Source organism: Castanea sativa, chromosome 8 (assembly GCF_040712315.1).
Source record: "Castanea sativa cultivar Marrone di Chiusa Pesio chromosome 8, ASM4071231v1".
Classification (NCBI taxonomy): Eukaryota; Viridiplantae; Streptophyta; class Magnoliopsida; order Fagales; family Fagaceae; genus Castanea; species Castanea sativa.
The window spans coordinates 34,157,275-34,176,464 of NC_134020.1; the positions used below are offsets into that span (position 1 = coordinate 34,157,275).

The 19,190-nt window shown below is 36.0% G+C and overlaps 2 protein-coding genes across 2 annotated transcripts; one reads left to right on the top strand and one right to left on the bottom strand.

Annotated features, from left to right (window-relative positions):
• On the top strand, positions 1–3,070 carry LOC142608073 (calcium uniporter protein 1, mitochondrial-like). Its single transcript, XM_075779782.1, has 2 exons — positions 1–968; positions 2,264–3,070. Exons 1-2 carry the CDS (start codon positions 471–473, stop codon positions 2,747–2,749), a joined length of 984 nt encoding a protein of 327 aa, XP_075635897.1. The 5' UTR covers positions 1–470; the 3' UTR covers positions 2,750–3,070.
• Positions 3,071–4,202: 1,132 nt separating this feature from the next.
• On the bottom strand, positions 4,203–17,363 carry LOC142606705 (uncharacterized). The gene is made up of 20 exons (XM_075778042.1): positions 17,238–17,363; positions 16,898–17,010; positions 16,456–16,531; positions 16,215–16,357; positions 15,413–15,499; positions 14,853–14,936; positions 13,972–14,179; positions 13,062–13,147; positions 12,669–12,900; positions 12,317–12,440; positions 11,938–12,074; positions 10,655–10,763; positions 9,547–9,589; positions 9,182–9,353; positions 7,171–7,241; positions 6,950–7,043; positions 5,567–5,797; positions 5,267–5,476; positions 4,644–5,045; positions 4,203–4,529 (listed from the first exon to the last, which is right to left on the bottom strand). The coding sequence occupies exons 1-20, from the start codon at positions 17,253–17,255 to the stop codon at positions 4,404–4,406; spliced, it is 2,766 nt and encodes a 921-aa protein (XP_075634157.1). The 5' UTR covers positions 17,256–17,363; the 3' UTR covers positions 4,203–4,403.
• Positions 17,364–19,190: the final 1,827 nt, after the last annotated feature.

The window sequence follows — 19,190 nt, forward strand, 5'->3', positions numbered from 1 at the left end:
AATCATTTTATTACATACAAGTACACACTAAAACAACACTGGAGATACACGCATATTAATAAGAAGCAAGTCTGTACGGAATCAATCACTTGTGAGTTGAAGAAATGACACATACATACCTACAAATACAGTTATAAAAGTTGTTAGGCTTGCCGCTCACAATTCACAACTTCTACCTTCCCCGGTGCCGGAGTTTAAGCTACCCTCTATACTTTTTCTTTGTCCACTTTTTTTTTTTTTTTCAATTACAATTTAATTAATCAACCCCACCAAATAAAGAGACGCACCAAACAAAGAGAGAGTTTTTTTTTTTAATTTTTTTTTATTGTTAATCATTACTAGAAACTTTGAGAATATTTTGAAAAGCAATATTAGGGTTTACGCTGTTTCGGAAGTGTGATGTAAGAGTTTGTGGCCGTTGATTTTGTCGAAATCGAATTGAGACTAAATTAGAAAGCAAGAAAAAAAAAATGTGGAGGCGATGGTGGAGTGGTGGTCCACTGAAGCAAGCCTTATCGGCAGTTTATCCGACGGGACTGAGATCTATGATTATAGTAGGTAATGGATCTCCGGCCGTAGCGTCGTCGATTTCAGTATATCTGAGGAGAGCATTGTGCGATTCCTCCGCCGCCGCCGCCAAAGGAAAAGCGGGAAGCGTTGGCTACTACTACAGCAGCGATAGCAACGGCAACAACAACAACAACAACAATGATAAAGATAAGGATAGAGATAGTGCGATGTCGTTAGCGGAGGCGAAGAGGCTGATGAGATTGGTGAATGTGGAATCGTTGAAGAAAAAGCTCGGCATGGAAGGCAAAGAGGTTATCGGATACTCTGAGCTCATTCAAGCGTGCAAGAGCATGGGCGTCGCTAGATCGAACGAAGAGGCTGCCGCTTTCGCTCAGGTTCTCGACGAAGCCGGCGTCATTCTTCTCTTTCGCGACAAGGTCTACCTTCATCCCGACAAGGTCTAAATCTCTCTCTCTCTCTCTCTCTCTCTCTATTTATATATATATGACTATCTATCAATGATTTCAGATTTTGCACTTTTTCTATGTTTAGCTTTCTTTAATAACCATAGCGATAGTAACAGCGGTATAGTGTTTGGCATATTCTCCAATATGCTCTTTTTTTTTTTTTTTTTGGTTACAGAGTCAGATCTCATAGAGTTTTTTTATTTTATTTTTATGTGTTTCTGTGGGGCTGCTTATGATATCTCAATAGGCTTAGGGTATTTTGTGTAGGACAGGGCCTGTTTTCTGCTTTAGGAGGAAAAGAGTGATGATGATGGCGCCGGCTGCCAAAACGGTTTCGTTTTGGATTTCAAGTCCGGGTCAGATCCAACTTTTGTGGCAAAACTTTGATATATATAGTGATTTAGTGTCCTTCTTAGGAAAATTAATCATGATAATACAGTTTTTGTTCCGATCCATAGTCGCCTTTTGTTGCACAACATTGAATACCATAATTAATCATTTTCTCAAACTGTCTAGTGGCCATAATTGAGTTGATTGGGCGGAACGGGAAAGAGCAGATTTAAGAAATGAATGCTATTCTGCTAGAAGTTATTTGAGACAAGATGGGAGATGGAAAGCTACTGGAAATTGAAAACCAAGCGTATCTGCAGATAGTAAGCCTATCTTGAAGGTGTTCAGAATAGAACTAAAAGTTCTAAATTTGGCATAAGTGCTTAAAATGGAAGATAATTTTTAGTTCCTTAAGAATTTTTGCTGAACTACCAAACATTTGTTTGACACCAGCTTTGATCTCTGCGGATAGTAAGCCTAGTTCTTATGTCTAGTTGAATAAACCTTCCTGTAATGCCTCCCTATTTCTTGTGATTGACACCAATCTGGAATTGGTCTCCATTGTATTGGTGGAATACATTTTACAGATTTGCTCGTCGAGTGTTATCTGTATGTTGACTTATGAGCTGTGAACTGTGCTTAGCACCAATGCAACTGGATAAACCTGTTAGCCAAATTGAGTGTACATTTCCCGGTTTCTGCTTCAACTGTAACCTGCGTCAGCCAGAAGCAACTTGAATTGTTAACTTTCTAGTGTTTGCTTGCGCCTTTTTCTTATTAGCAGGCCCTTGTTGTGGGCATGGATGGGTTTTGAAAAAGAAATGAATTTGGAATTTGATCAAGTGATTAGGGTTTTGTCCAAATACATTTTAGTTGTCATTATTTAGATTCCTGTGATTATTAATCCTCCATATTATATTAACCGGTGCTGCTTCATCTCATTCTTATTTGTTCAGGTGGTGGATCTGGTCATTAAAGCAGTGCCTCTTGCTCTGACCTCTGAAGATGACCCTATGAGAGATGAGTTAAAGAGGCTGCAGGAGAAGAAGGAAGAAATTGATGTAATGGCACATAGGCAGGTCCGGCGAATCCTCTGGTCTGGGTTGGGGATGGCTGTGATACAGGTTGGGCTTTTCTTTCGGCTGACATTCTGGGAATTTTCATGGGACGTAATGGAACCCATTGCATTTTTCTCCACAGCCACTGGCATAGTCATAGGTTATGCCTACTTCTTGTTCACTTCAAGAGACCCTACTTACCAAGACTTTATGCAGAGGCTTTTTAACTCAAGGCAGAGGAAGCTGTGTAAGAAGCTCGATTTTGATATTGAAAGATTCAAAGAGTTACAACAAAAGTGCAAAACACCTCTTGGTGCTTCTGCCTCAATAAAAAATCGGGTGGGAGTGGAACTGGAACTAGAGGATGCTTTACAGAGGGACTGATTCTCTGTAGGGTGGACATCTTTCATTGGAGTTTTTTTCACTTTTAGCAAAACTGGTCTCTCCTGTTTTATTGGATGTAGGGGCCCAAAGTTTTGCCTAACATCTTGTTCTGCTAGCTTTTTTCAGTTTTTAACACTTGCATTTATGCAGCTTCTCCATTTACAAGAGAGAATTGAGGCAAATGTTTACTCTTTCTCTGTTGAGTCTGGTGTATACTTGACACTGTCAATTCTTCTTCAAATTCTGAACGCTTCCTGGTGACTGACTTTTTGTTAATGATGTTGATTTCTATCATTTAGTTTGTGCCCAGTGCCATTTTTTTTTATCTTTGGAATTTACAAACTCAAATAGAAATTTTAATTTGTAGAGAGCAGTGATTTTGACAATCATTTTTACACTTATGCTATGAACTATGGATTCTGATTTATCAACATGGAATTACATATGGGGAAATTTTGGATCCAACATTTTGAATATTTGTTACCTTACAACTCTTGTATGTTACTCCATTTTGAACCCACTTTACAAGCCTAGCTGTTTGTACCACAAGAAGTTGAGGAGACTTGCCACCTTGGCCCACGATTCGTACTCTCAGCTCCTTTGTTGTGAGAGTCAAAATTTCCACTGAGCTAAGAAGCTCTTGTACTTGAATATTAGCTTGAGTTCCAAGTAATACATGCTTTGCAATATATCAACAATAATAAAAAAAAAAACGTACATAGTATGCCTATAATCTTATTTCCAGGATGTTATCAGGAATATATGCTCTTAAGCTAAGTATCAAACTCTTGCCAAAGCGAAAGTATAATGCTAAATCTGTTCCTCGATCCAAATGCATTAAGAATGATGCTCATGTAGCAAGTAAACTTTTGGATGGGGAAGAGACTTTCTTGCTATTGCATTCATGTAGCAAGTAAACCGTCCAAGTGCATTAAGCATGATGCCATGTAGCAAGTAAACTTTTGGATAGGAAAGAGACTTTACTGATATTGCATTAAGTATGATACTCATGTAGCAAGTAAACGGTCCAAATGCATTTAAGCACGATGTCGTGTAAAAAGTAAACTTCTGGATTGGGAAGAGACTTTCTTGCAATTGCCATGGGTTTGGTGTAATAACAAGTGCCTCACACCAAAATAACAGGTTGCGAGTTTGAGTCTAGGAATCAACCTCTCCAATAATAAATCGGTTAAAGCTACCTACCAATTACCTCTCTCAGACACTGCAATAGTGCAAACTGTGCACTAAATATGACCTGTTAATTTATAATGGTCTAAGTAAGTTGGACGTGTGATGCGCCAACTGAAGTATATAAGGGCCTACCTGAAGTAATCAATTGTTTTCCCAACCCCTCTCCCAATCCCTCCAATCTTTCTTTGCAATTAAAATTTTAAACAATAGAAAATTCCAGTTATTATCCATGACAAAATTATCCTGGAATATCACAAACACATTAGTCATTGAAACTCTATACCAGGTTATAAACAATGCTTACAGAGTTTGTGATGTCTCTTGGTTACATAACCCTGTACATATTGTTCTTATGTATCAAAAAGTCACCTTCAAGGGAACTTAGGAAATCAACCACAGATTCTTCTTTCGATCCATTGAAGTGCTTCAGAATCAGACACAGTAACCTTCAATTTCTCTTTGGTTACATAACCCTGTACATATTGTTCTTCTTATATATCAAAAAGTCACTTTCAAGGCAACTTAGTAAATCAAGCACAGATTCTTCTTTCGATCCATTGAAGTGCTCCAGAATTTCAGACAGAGTAACCTGCAATACATCCATATCAGTGTTTTTCTTTTTTTGGTCTTGCAACATGATAAAGAATGCAAAAGAGAGGGCACAAAAAGCTTTCCATCAGCTATAGCAGAGATTTCAACTCACCCCTTCAGCATAGTTCTTAAGCCATTCTACAATGGAACTCTCTGTTGCCTCCAATGGGATCAAACTTCCTTTATCTAGTTCACTGACTTTTTGGCGTTTTGTTAAGAGTGTATCCTCATCATGGACTGGGGATAGCTTTGGCCCCTGACCACCAGTGGAGGGAACAGAAGCTGCTTCTTCAATTTTCCCAAAGCTACAACTACCAATTGAATTCTTGGCTGAGGTTTCAACTTCACAAGGTCCTTCCATGTGGCATGTACTGGTGGAAATCAGTGAACACTCTGACACGTTGTTGGGAAGTTGATCAGCATTTAATGTATTGTGGTTGCTGGGCAGAATTAGTTCTGGAGAGATCCCTAGGTTTTGCATTGCCAGAACAGTCTTGATGTGTTCATAACTTATCTGGAATAGTAAGGTAAATTTGTTCAATTTAAAAACCAATTACTGACAAGGAATTCACTGATAAATTTTATAGGTCTTACGATTTACACACATGATGTATAGTTCGACCGATCAAGTAATTGTATACATATATTCATGTTATTCCTTAAAATAGTTCAGAGATAAAAATAAATAAATAAATAAAATGGGGGGTAAATTTCAAGGACATTGATTAAACTCACAGCTTCAGGTAATTCATCTTTAATGCTCCTCAACTTCTCTGTAGTGCCAACCTTTAAAATGGCACCCTGAATGGCTAAGAATATTTCACGTGTCAGTCCTACTTCATCACAGAATCTGGTCCAATCAAATTGAAATCCTTCCCGGGCAGCATCTAGGAGATAATTTAAAACAGTTTGTTCTTTGATAGGAGCCGGTCTACTAGGGAAGTTCTGTGATTAAAAAAATAGGAAGTCATAGAAAGGATTGAAACACAAATATAAGTCAGATATTTATACTATTAGATATCAAATAGAACATACAGCAATTTTCTGAATAGAGAGACTGTCTTCATGCCACATTCTCCAAGCTTCACATTTTGCCGGCGAAAGCTTCTCCTGTTGGTTGGTTAATGAATTCACTTTATTTGAAACAGTAGCCTTGGTTGTTGTAGAAGTCTGTAGGCTTGCTTCCCCACCCAATGAAAGGTTTAGTCCTTGCGATAGATTCCTAATAATCTGAAGGAAATGGTCTCCATGTTTCACTAGTAGGTGCTGCAACATTATTGAGGATCAGATTAGCCTTCTACACCAAAATGGAAAAAGATTAATTGAATTCATCAAATACATGCAAACTTGCTGGATGAACTAAGATGTGATTGCCAATGAATTGAATTCAGGCTTTTGACAATTCTGTCACATTATTGGGGAAACATATACAAGGATACTTTCAAGGAGCATCAACAGGTAGTACAGATCAAATAGTCTTCCTCAGAACTCTTTTTTTTTTTTTTTTGCACTCCCCTTTATAGTTATTTATCTTTTTAGGCATGTGAAGAGACAGACAAACTTTCATACAGTTGAAAATTCTTGCCAAGAATGCTTCTGTTTTAATCTTGAATTATACCATGCATAGAAACCCCATGTTCCTCCTCATTAATTAACAAATGAACTTAACAAAGAACTCCAAGAACATAATTAAATAAATAAATTACGCAATATGAGGGATAACAAAATTATGGGCACATGATTGTCTTGTGCCCCGACCTCGTATTTTACATTGGCAAAGCACTATAACTAACTTCTGGTGTGTATATATGCCAGTAGCCACTAGAGGATAAAGGACTTGACAATGAGGCATCAAGGAAAAAACTAGTAGAGGATTAGATACTAGGCATGCACTTGACAATCAGGCACCAAGGAAAATATTAGTAGGGGATTGGATACTATCCTCTTGGTTAAGGGTAGAAGGACATTAAAACTACAGGCAGGATTTGTTCAGTCTGCATTGGGAGTGTCCAGTAGTCTAATTCTTGATTTACAGATGCTAACAGCATGTAAAGTGAGTGATCATTAATATATCAACTCCAGAAAATTTTATCACACATTAAGTAACAGCAGTCTAATACTGGATTTACACATGTTAACATTAAGTAGAGTGAGTAATCATTAATATATCAACTCCAGGAGAATTTATAACACTAAGTAATTACTAAGATAAAGTTTGTCCCAACGAAGACAAAAACTAGAATCTTAACCACTGAGAACATTATAAATGACCCTGAAAGCTGTTACTCGGTGCTGGTCCTGCCAAAGGAAGGTTATACATATGGAGATCTGGCAATTGTCATAACCTTCGTCATTTACTGAAAGTAAAGAAGCCAAAATATGGGAACATATGTTATTGTTCATTTTGTTAAGACATACTTGGTTAACACCATCAATGTTTGCAAGCCTGGCTTTGGTAGATGGCCTTCTCAGTGCAATTATTTTGATTGTTTCATCACCACATATAGCATATCTGCAAGGAGGTACATGACAGACAGACAACTCAAATTCCTCCATGTTAATATATTATACATAATTTCTGAAAATCATAGATTAAAGAAATTTATAAGAACTGATAGCCTTAAGCAACAAAAACCTACGGTGCAGTTCCAATGCTTCTTGCAAGCTTCAGTCTCTCTTCCAAAAGCATTTGGTACAGTTGTGCCTCAACCTAAATGATAAAAATACACACATTCACAAAGTGTGTGTGTGTGTGTATATATATATTTATATATGATAAGTACATTCACAAAGTATATATTGAATTGACAAAAACAATCAATGGCAATAAATGCGAAATATGAATGTGAAGGGCTTCAAACCAGGAAGAGTAAAACAAATTTCATTTTATTATCTTTTCCAGCACAACTCCAAATAATTTACAGGCCCACTATCTCTAACAGGCAAAGTGGCAAACTTATAAAAGGAAGCAACCCAAGGGTCAAATAAGAAGAAAAAATTTTAGACACACTTAAAGATGTTTTGATTCCAATGAAAAAACAAGATTGAGTGAACTACAATACATAAAAGCATAAATTTGAAACATGTGCTGCCATCCTCCCTCAGTCTGTGGTCTGCCTTTACTTCCACTTACACTTAGCAAGGATCTTGGAATGTGTGTGTGTGTGTGTGTGTGTATTTCCCTTTTTCATTGTTGGATTTCCTAATATGTATATATTGTTGATATACTCTAGATCCTTTGATACCATGATAAACTACCACTTTATCCAAGAGTTTTAGTTGATAGGAAATGGTGAATTTAATCATTTCGCAATTATTTTAACATGTTGTACCATAACTAATGGACTATTATCTCTTCAACATATCACACTTCATTAAAAAGTAAATAAACCTTTCCTACTTTATCAATGTCTTGAAACACATAGAAGGGAAACAGGGGCAAGGAAAATAAAGAACCAGTACTTTTAATCAAAGAGGAAAAAAAGTACAGAAAAAAAAATACTGTATATAGCAAAAAGTGATAAAAGGAGCTCAAACTCTTTAAGCAATAGTTTGTTCTTCTTTGTCAATTATTGTGTATAAGCAATAAAGTTTTGGAATAATTACATAATAAACTCCTGAGTTTAACCCTAAAGTTTCAATCATCTTTATGTTCACCATATAGTTCAAGATTGTTACAATTAAATCGTAAATTAAATCCCTTTACGAGTCTATAGTAACCAAAGTGACCAAAAATCAGGTAAGTACTTGGGAGATCTATCTAGCTATTAAAAATCCTGTCATGTGAATTGTAACTGGATTTTGACTCAAAAAATTTGTGAAAGCACTTATTCATGCATAAAAAAATTCTAACAACTAAACACAATGTAATGAAAATGCTTTCATTTTAAGGTTTCAGGCATGAAATACTTTTTTTTTAATAAGTAATAAGATTTATTGATATCAAAAAAGGGACACCCTACTACACAAAAAGTGTACAAAGGTCAACAAATCAAATATAAAAATTACATAAATCAAGCAAATCAAGAATAGAAGAAAAAGATTGGTTTCACAAAGCTAACAACCAATCCAACAAGGTTCTAAAGAAGAATAACTTGGAGTCTGGCAAAGATCTCTCATTATTTTCGAAACACCTGTTGTTTCTTTCCCTCCAAAGACACCACATTACAAAATGGGGAACAGTTAGCCAAATATGTCCATTTCAATGACACCCAAATACTACTTAGCATCCATGTGAATGGCTTTTTTATTATCCGTATATGTGTGCATGCATGAGTGCTGGTTACAAGCTTTGCCTCTCCTTAACCTCCACCAATGTGGAGGTTAACTACTCGAGGTCTTGAGCAATTGACAAGCTCTTTCACATAGAAGGGAATGAGTGACACACACACACGTGTGTGGCACATGAAGCCACTTCCAAGAAGCTCTTTCTGACACAGTAGGAAACATAAAAAAGGCAATCAGGCTACATATTATAGTGTCAAATCAGGTCATTGCATTCCAAATGTTTCTCATTGGGCTGAGATGAACACTATTTTTCCACCACTACTTATTGGTGGCTGATTCAACAATACTGTAATAGATCACTTGAACATGAAACAATGATGAAAATGGGGTGAATGGACAACAGTACAACACTTAATTACCAACCTCTGAAAATCCCTCACGTTTCAAAGTAGCAAAACTTTTGAAGTCTTCAACTTCACATGATGCACTTTTATTTTCCTTATCATCTTCCATTTCACTAGTCACCGGCAAAAATAGGGGTGGTTGATAATCAGGTCTAGCAGAACTAAGAAACTGCTCTCCTTTTGAACTGACACTGATGCATAAAGGAATAGGTTTTATCATTCTCCTTGTATGTTCCATTTATTAAAAAAAAAGTAACTTTTTCACTTTTAGTTATAAAATGACAGTATATGACAAAAATATGTTATAAAAGACATATAGAGGGAAGTGTTAGAGACTTAATCTTGTAATTTGCACTCTTAACTGAATAAATTAAAGCAATCTACCTTACAGTTACATATACATCAGCTACAGTCTCCATCAGGTAACCTGTAAAGAGTTGCAACTTTTAGTCATAAACTGCTCAGTTTCTATATCACTATCCAAGAGAGAAATTAGCTTAGTTTTTATCTACGTAAGAAACATGATAGGCAGAACTAATTTAAAGCAAAAAATGAACAAAACTCCCAAAGTGTGCCACCAAGAATCAATATTTAATATGACACAAACCACTTTAGTCTACAATTAGTTTTTTTTTTTCTAAAACCCTTTTCCTTTATGAAACTATTCTTCAAGATTGTTACATCTCCTTCATTAACATTGAGTAGAGATGTATAATCTATTCTGACCAGCAATATGTACAGAACTTGCCAGGTTGCAGCATTTCCAAGTCAGGACAATCTTGGTAACAGCACCAATGTCTCCATTAAGGATGGTATTGTTACTTCATTGTAGGAGAAAATGAGGAAAATGCTGACCAATGCGCCCACCTTAGACTTTTATCAGTTGTGCTAGATTCCATACATATCAATCAAAACAACCATAACTTCTCCTTTTTTTTGGGAGGGGGTTGGGAATGAAGATATAGTATTTTCCTCATTTGATTGAATGGAGATGGCAGGAGGGAAGAAAAGGGTTCTTTAACTTTTATTCCCCACCAAAAACTTTCTGTTGAAAAGTGTGAAGTGGACAGAAAGAAAAATTTGTGCGAGAGAGGATATTTTATTCATCCTGTCCCATCATTTTCTTTTCTTCTTTCTTCCATGGTCAAGAACTTTGAAAATTAACTCCCAAAAAATAAAGGTTCTAAATAATATATGTTGCTGACCTTGACTAGCTAATGAAGATCCATAAAGGTGACCCCAAGTTAAATTGAGAACAAGACTTAGTTGAATTGACTATAAATAACAGGTTTTGGTCAAGCATTAGTTTCCACAAAATTGCAGGTAAAGATCCCTACCAAGCACCTCTCCCAAACCCATAGAAGCAGGAGCTTTGTATCAGTTACGACAATAAATAACAGGTTTTGGGATACACAGATAGGTTACATGCATAATTCAAGAATCTCAACATAGATATCCCATAATCAATTAAAAAATGTTTCCTTTTAAATACCATTAGAAATTAATTGGTGAGCTAGTGCTTTCCACCAATTTGATGAGTACTCTTTCCCAAGTCCATGAAGTGGAAGCTTGTCGAACTCAGCATTAAGAATTTTTTTTGACTGTAAACCACAATGGAGAGGTAAAAATTCAGTAATGACAATTATGGAACAATTGAGAAGCAAACTGAAAATGAAAGAAAACTTAAATAAGAATCTACAATATTATATTTTTTACAGAGGAACCCACAACTCCAAAAACCTTCCATTGCAGTGATGCAACATTACTTGCCCAACGTCAAGATACAAACTGTAGCTAAATTTATAAAAGGAACAGGGCCGCTCTGGAAGCATGAAGACAGACAACTAATTGTTTGAAATCGTGACTAGGAAACTGGACTTTGGAAGAAATAGGTTTAGTATTTTAGAATCCTATTAAAGAATTTTGACAGGTCTGGTAGAAGACTTAAAAATCTAGATCTCAAACAAGCTTTTAAAGGGGAAACTGGGAAATTATTGAAACTTCTGCTTGCATATTCCCTTAATCAGTTAATCAATCCAATTCTGTGAAACTCAGATTCTCAGTACATGTTATTTTCAAAATTCTATGCCTCACCAATTATATTACGAGTTTTCTGATATTATCACTGCACGTGTAATTTTAATCTCCTTTGCTTCCTCAACACCTCCCGCCCCCCCCCCACCCCCCAAAATGTTAGCAAGACTGTGAGTACATTGAATCACTGATAAGATACCTTATTCTTTTTACGGATCGTGGAGCTGATGCAAGCATTTGATTTTTTTCCCCCTTTTTTTTGTGGCATATGTAATAAAAATTTTCTAGAGGATAAAGAATAAATAGACAAGGATGTTAGTTTGGGTGATGCCTTAAACTGTGAAATATGTGTGTGCAAGTTGGAAAGGGAATTTCAGCTGTCGTAAGAATGGTGAGATTTGGGGTAGTTCCTCTTTTCATCATCCAGACAAATTGGTGGGCAAGGAATTATGTATTTTTAACAATCTAGAGCTCTATAGCCTATAGGAATGCACTTTAAAGCATTTACTTAGGATCATTGCTTGACAAGTATAGCACAAAAATAGAAGCTCAAAGAAGTTTGACAAAACCAAAGACCCTAAAAGCCATTTGCACACAAGCAAAGCGACAAATAGAACTAATAATTTATTTTAGTGTCCACGACAAGCACAGAATTTAAGATTTTGCTCATGAACAAAGTCTACGTGGAGATAGTGAAGATTAAGAGAGCCAAAACATAACCCTCAATTCATAAGAACTTACTCGAGAACCGCGAAGAATGTCTACAGGCATATTCAGGCCCCATTTACCCCTACATGATATGATGCAAGCCATTAGAAGAAATGCTTCTCTAGACAAATCACGCTCCTTCTTTGAGGTAAGGCAGTTATCACAATTCCCTAGAAACACAATAGAAATCAACTATAATGATTGATAAAGTCTTAAGTTGTGAGAGTTACTAACAATTCAATAGTTTGACAAATGCTACACATATACAAAATAGTGCAAGGATAATTATTACCCCCACCACAACCCAATCAAATGGAAATAATGAAGAAAACTTTAAACTACTACAAGAAGCATATATCTTTAAGATAGACAGACTATCAGTCAAAATAGTATCTTCAAGTTAAAGCCAAACCACATCCAGCAGCTGAAGATTTTTCTCCAAAGTGGCCAAGCAGTAACTGTCTTCTGCAAGTTGTTGCCAAACAATAACGTTGTGCAGCCATCAATGACTCCATAACAGCTCTTCTTTGATTTTCCTGGTGAATGGCAGTAGAAAAGTACTCATTGAACAAAGAAAGAATTGACATAGGCTTTTGTCCAGAACATGCTAGCTAGCTCATAAATCAAAAGAAAAGAAAAAAAAAGAGGTGAAAATAACCAGAAATATATCCACTATATAGCAAAATAACGTTGGGTATTAACAAAAAAAATATATCCAAAAATAATGGCTTCGCTAATTCTAAAACAGATGCAAATTTATGTACCGTTTGGGCTTCTCCACAGTAGAAATCAGCCTTTGCAAAGTCACTTCTTGTATAATAAAGCCAGCAGACAGAAGCTATCCCATCTCTACCACATCTCCCACTTTCCTGATAATAGGATTCTAGACTCTTTGGGCAACCATAGTGTATCACCTGTCTTACGTTTGGCTTATCAATACCCATGCCAAAAGCTATAGTGGCAACCATGACATGCAATTCATCTCGTATAAATAATCTGACAAAAAGAATAAAAAGGCTCCGTTAGGGGTAAAATGTATAATATCAAGTCATGATAATGCGAGCAAAGAGGAGAGGGTGTTACACTGGACAACTATAATGATCACACAAAACAACTAAAAGTGCCATACCAAATATACAACCAAAAGAGCTTAGAACCTGTGGGACTCCTGGCGAGCTTTGTTATCCATTTGACCATGATAGATTCCAACCTTAATTCCAGCCTCCTGAAGTGACTTGAATATCTAAGGAAAATAAGATCATGAAAACAATAGAGGACATCAGCCAAAAGCACTACCAAATACATTAATTAACAAAATAAAAGTCTGATCAAATCTACGAAGACTGAAGGCCGCAACTAGAAAGACGAATCATGTTCCAAGTGAGATAAAGAAAGAAACAGGATGGTGCAAGCCTTATGCTACATTAGCACAAGTATGCACACATCAGGTATGGGTACGCCATATGAGCATAGGCGTCAGGGACTCAAGTTCCCTTACCTATGATATCAGGACAACAAAACATGGCTAACTTGTTGAAGTCTATTCATTTTTGTATTTTACATTAAAGTGCAATTAGAAGTGTACATATCACAGCATGCTTATAAATACACTCATTTTATAAGATCATATAGAACAGAAAGATACTAAAAATGTATACAGCAATGAATCGATATTCTCCCTGCATTGTACTTGCCTTGTTGGGTACATGTTCAACACAAAAACCAAGCCACACACATACTTGTGTAATGTGTTTCAAACAAAAGTACTTCACAAAGTTTGTTGTGCACATGTAATATAGATCTGATCCAGTCACATCCCTCCAACACATAGGTTGGCATCATAAATCTTGACATGGTCTCACAGATCCTTAAACCATAACCAAATTTATTTTACTTTTATGACAGCAAAAGAGAACTGTTACTTTACTTTAAAGCTCATTTGGAATCCCAGAAAAATAGATGGTGGGGGTTCAAATGGTAAGGAAGCTAAGGACTGTTTTTGAGATTATCTTTCCCATTCTACACAATTAAATTATAACAAATGTAGGTAAATTAAAATAATAATACCTGCTCAACATCTTTAATTGTTGTGCAGTAAATGATAGTTGAACCAACGCTAGTTACAAACTTTGAAATTTCTCGCACAAACTCATCAATAAATAGTTGACCTCGATTAAAGGACTTGACACCGTAGAAAAGATTTGTACGATCAAATGAACCAACTGCAACATAGGGATCTTTCATCTTCAGGGAACTCATCACATCAATCCGAACCCTATAACAATGAAAAACGTTAAATCTTAAATGGAAAATTTAAAAGCCTTCTACACTAGTAAGTAGTACAAGTTAAAGCAAACTAAAGAACCATTGACGGTATAAAGGGACTAGAAGCAGCAGCTCATGAAATAAACATATAGAGGGAAAACTCAAAGATTATAAAACTAAGGCCAAGTAATTAGACAGAACCATAATAATTACTCCCCCAGCGCAAAAAAGATGGGATACTTTACTTTTTGGGCTGTCCCAAAAGGGCAGTTTCCAATATTATTCCATTTGAGGTATTTAGCTTAATATATGCATTACTATCGTATCACAATCATATGCTACTACATTATTAAGCCACTAGCCAATGCTGATTAAAACCCCAAGCTGCGGCTGCATCAAACTGACTGCTACTGCTGCATTAATCTGTTGCTGCTGCTGCCTTGAGGCTAAAGCAAGGTTACTTGACTATGGTGATGTATTAAGCTACTGCATCACATTTTAAGTCTAAAAGAAGCGACAAGGAAATTTGACTATAAACTGAATATAGTGATAGAACATGTAAGCAATAGCTGGTGCATAAATTCTAGGAGTACCAAATCCACCAAAGAGGAAAAATGGAAAAGGGATAATTGTGATCATGTAAATGAAAATATAAGCTTACAAATGAATAATAAGATACTTACTTTTCAGTAGCAGTTGCAGTTAGTCCAACAAATGGAACATCTAAGAGAATATCACGTAGCTTGTCTAACCGCTTGTATTCCACCCTGTTAAGACAAAGGAAAATTCCTAAGAAATGGTTGATAATGAAGAAAGAAGAACTTGGAAGAAAGAAAGATAATAAAAATGATAAAAAGGACAGAAGAAATAAGATGCTTGGCAAAGTTAAAATACAATTTACCCCCTTGTATTTTCAATTAAAATCACTGAACACACCAGCACTACAACATCAGTTAAATGAATCCTCAACCTATCTTACTTTACCACTAGTACCTCTCCCTCAATGTGCCATTCATAAAGAAAATGGAAAAATTAGCACAATAAGCACGGGACAAATGAGCCATTACTATCTTAAAGCACAAGCACGACCATGTGCAAACACCTCCCATGCCCCCTTGGTTAGCTGTATGCATTCTGATTACATTAGAACAAGTCTTACCGATCGGATGCTTACCAATTTTAGAAGCTAGGACCATAAGAACCAAATTCAGAAGAAGTAAAACAACAATAAATCATCAATGACCTGAAATCATGGCCCCACTCTGATATGCAATGTGCTTCATCAACAGCAAACAAAGAAATTCCAATCTTAAGTAAATTTGACCAGAAGCTGCAAAAATGAAATAAAATTCAGAATTTCACTTTGTATTAAGATAATAAATAGAATACATAGACGGATTACAAATCTATATCCATCTGTAAAGAACTATAACTACATTGATGGAATACAAATTTCGGTGATAAATCATCTCACACCACCTTGATTAACCTCTATCCTGTCAGAGAAGAAACCTCAGAATTCAAGTAAAAACAATACACATTTGTGCATAAGCTGGCAATCACAGATAACATAACGACAAGCCAAACGCTAAAAATTAACGCAGATAAAAAAAAATTAATTATAAAAGAAAAACAGAAGGGAGGAAGAACTGGGTGAAAGGATAAACAAATACTCGAGCAAATGCCAAACTCCAAGCTGCTACCATAAGATTTTCAGCACAATAAAACATCTAATTAAAAAATGAAAATTCTCCCACTCAGGTCCTTCAAGGACTATTCACATTTTTTTTTTCTTTTTTTATCAGTAGATAGTGGGGGAGGGGCGGAGGTGGAGTTCAGACCACAGACATAGGACACCACAAAGGATGCTATTACTACTGGGCTATCACTTGAACCCCAAGGACGAATCACATTCTTGAGAAAATCATACTAGACTTAGCTACTCCTCAATTAGGATTTCTGTAGCAATTTTCTTGCTCTTGAGAAGCAAAAACTGATTGTCAAAGTAATCTACTATCAATTGATTCACGCTAAGCAAATACTACCTGGTAGGAATCAAGCTCGCCTTCTCTGGAGTCATGTACAAAATATCAAATTGACCATTCTCAGCTTTGGTTTGGACACTGGTATCGGTCTGAGCACTTCCAAGGTACTCAGCTCTAATGCCCCGTTGTTTCAAAGTCATTACCTGTTCAACAGTAACATTTCAAACAAGTGCTAATGATAATGCAGCGACATTGAGACTAGTGTAAATGATAATCTCTAGTAAACCAATTGATGAATTACCTGATCTTGCATTAAAGATATGAGAGGGCTGACCACTATGCCAGTCCTTCCCACAACCAAAGGAGGTACCTGATAGCTGTTATATTAACAAACTAGTTCAGTAACTTACTAACTCTCTAAATAAATAAATCTTTTAACGAAGACCAAAAAATTAATGCAAATAAATCGTTTCCGTCCCTAAAGTTTGCACTCGAAGTTCCTTTTTTCATTCCTAAACATTAAAAAGTTCTTTCTATGCCCATAAACTATTGAAAACGTTACGCGTTCTGTCTCGTTAACCGTTAACTTATGCGTGTGCTAAAGTATACTTGTAGCTTAAAATTAAAAAAAAAAGTACCAAAAAGTGAGATTTTAGAAAACTGTAAAGGTAAAGCTAATGCTAAACAGCTGATGCAAATACACAATGGAGAAAATGAGAGACGAGACTGGCTGGGTGGCTTACCACAAGGACTTGCCGCTGCCAGTGGCCATGACCACGAAGCAGTCCTTTTTCTCTAGAATCTTCTCAATAACCGTCTTCTGATAGTCTCGGAAAGTAGAATACCCAAAATATTTCTGCAGTGAACACCACAAAAGTTACATGACCAACACAACACATTCATCATCAATGACCGATTAATGCCATTTCAAAGTTTTTAATAAAGCAAACGAATAAACTTCTTCCAAGGCCATCGCATGATGATGATTTTAAAGTCTATTCTCTAAACGTAACTTGCAATGCTTTGGAAAAATAGCAAAAAATTGTAGAAGTATTAGCAAAGAAAAAAAAAAAAGAGTTTTACCTTGAGAATCGACTCCATTTTCTATGCTTTCTGCTTTTTCCGACGAGAGTCAGAAAAGGATTTCAGGGTGGGGGAAGAGTGGAAATATCTGAAAAAGCGCAGAGCAATGGCTAAGGTCCTTTTGTTTGTAATTACTTTTAAGTCTGATTATTAAAATAATAAGTAAATATTAAGTACTGCCTTTCCCGCCTTTTCTTTTCTTGGAAAGTGGGAATCTTCTTTTCCCCGGCAGGACCGAGCTACACGAAATCATATTTTGCAATTCTGATGTAGTGGAATGTTTTTCTTATCGATTGTGAGCTGTAATTTGATTTTTTTTTTTTATATAAAAATTGAATTATTTTTTATTAAATAAAATAAAAACGAATTTAAATTCGATTTTTAGAACATTTTAAAATCATTAAATATTATTTAACATTTAATATTTTTAAATATTGCTTAATTATCTTTTTTAGGGATAATTTTAACAATTACGTACTATTTCAACATATCAACATGTTGGTTTAGTTTAATGCGTGCATTCTTACAATTATTTTCAATTTAATCCAATATAACACATCATTAATTCAAATCAATTATACAAGGCATCAATCACAATTAATTGTTCATAACCCTACGTTATTAACTTAAATCATATTGAAGTATCATATTCATTCAAACTTGAATTAGATATAACTTTCAATCTTGTGGTCTGATTGAAACTTATAACATATTGTTTTGATCATTAATATTTCAAGATTTGTTTTTTATGAATAATTTGGAATCTAATGGTTAAAATTATAATTTTGCCCATGAGTTAATGAAATGATAAAGTTGCTTCCAATGAATGTTGTAAAATGAAGTGTCTATATATGCATAAATTTTAGGGATAATTACAGATTACCCACCTATGGTTTAGCCCGAATTTAACTTATCCACTCGTGATTTCATTTTTGACACTTTAACCACCTGTGGTTCATTCCGTTTATGCTCCGTAACGCTCCTCTAATTTTTCTGTAATTCTAACAAGTTTCATCAAAAAAATCAAACAATAAATCAGATCAAACACTCATCTCCCACACACTCTCTCACGCTTGCTCACCCACCTGAGATCTTAGATGCTATAATGGCACCCACTTGATTTATTAGTCCGAGAATCATCATTAAAGCTGCGTTTGTTTTGCATGTAAACTAAAATCTGAAAATGTTTTACACTCAAGTGTGTGTTTGGCACCACTTGAAAATACAATCAAACTAAAAATAGAAATTAGTTTGACTGTAAAATAAGCTTCCCATGACGTAAATGAATCTCCGTTTCCATTTTACCTTCAATAGATTTCCGGATAGGTCACTCGCACACCCCGAAACTCATCCTCAAGCTCACCTCAACTCCACCCCCACACACCGACGACAGAGAGACACAGCTCCACCCTACACTCCGTTGAAGGTCCGACGTCCACCCACACTCCGACGCATCTCCACCCCACACTTTGACGCCAGTCCGATGAGTTTTCTCCCTTTTCTTCTCTTCTCTCATCTTCACCCACTTTGAGCTCTACGTGTACCCTATCCACCAAGGCAAAAATATTCCTCACACCGACGAAGCCATACCCACCTCTAACATCTCCGATTCGTCACTGGCAAAGCCAATTTATGGGTTTGGGTTTTGATTTGTGGAGGAGGAGCATGACTGATTTGGGTCTGGGTTTTGTGGAGTGTGACGTGTAGGTTGCAATTTGGGTTTTAGTGGTGTTTGATTTGAGATTTTGGGTTGTCACGGTGGACATCAGCGTGGGGTCGTGGTGCTGTGGGTGGACCTGGGTTCATAAGGTCGTGGGTAGCAGCTCGCCATGGGTCTTGGGATTGAGATCTGTGGAGTGGTTGATTTGAGTTTAATTTTTTTGGGTTTGAGAAGTCCTAAAATATATGTCTGGATTTGAAATTGGGGTTTCAAATATATGCCTGGGTTTGAAT

Bases quoted from the DNA above. Each gene is read 5' to 3' on its own strand.
- LOC142608073 (XM_075779782.1), top strand. From the start codon at position 471: ATGTGGAGGCGATGGTGGAGTGGTGGTCCACTGAAGCAAGCCTTATCG. The intron at 969-2,263 runs GTCTAAATCTCT...TTATTTGTTCAG, and splicing joins TCTACCTTCATCCCGACAAG to GTGGTGGATCTGGTCATTAA.
- LOC142606705 (XM_075778042.1), bottom strand. The intron at 12,441-12,668 runs GTACATAAATTT...GCCATTCACCAG, and splicing joins ACTGTGGAGAAGCCCAAACG to GAAAATCAAAGAAGAGCTGT. The intron at 9,590-10,654 runs GTATTTAAAAGG...AACTCTTTACAG, and splicing joins TCACCAATTAATTTCTAATG to GTTACCTGATGGAGACTGTA.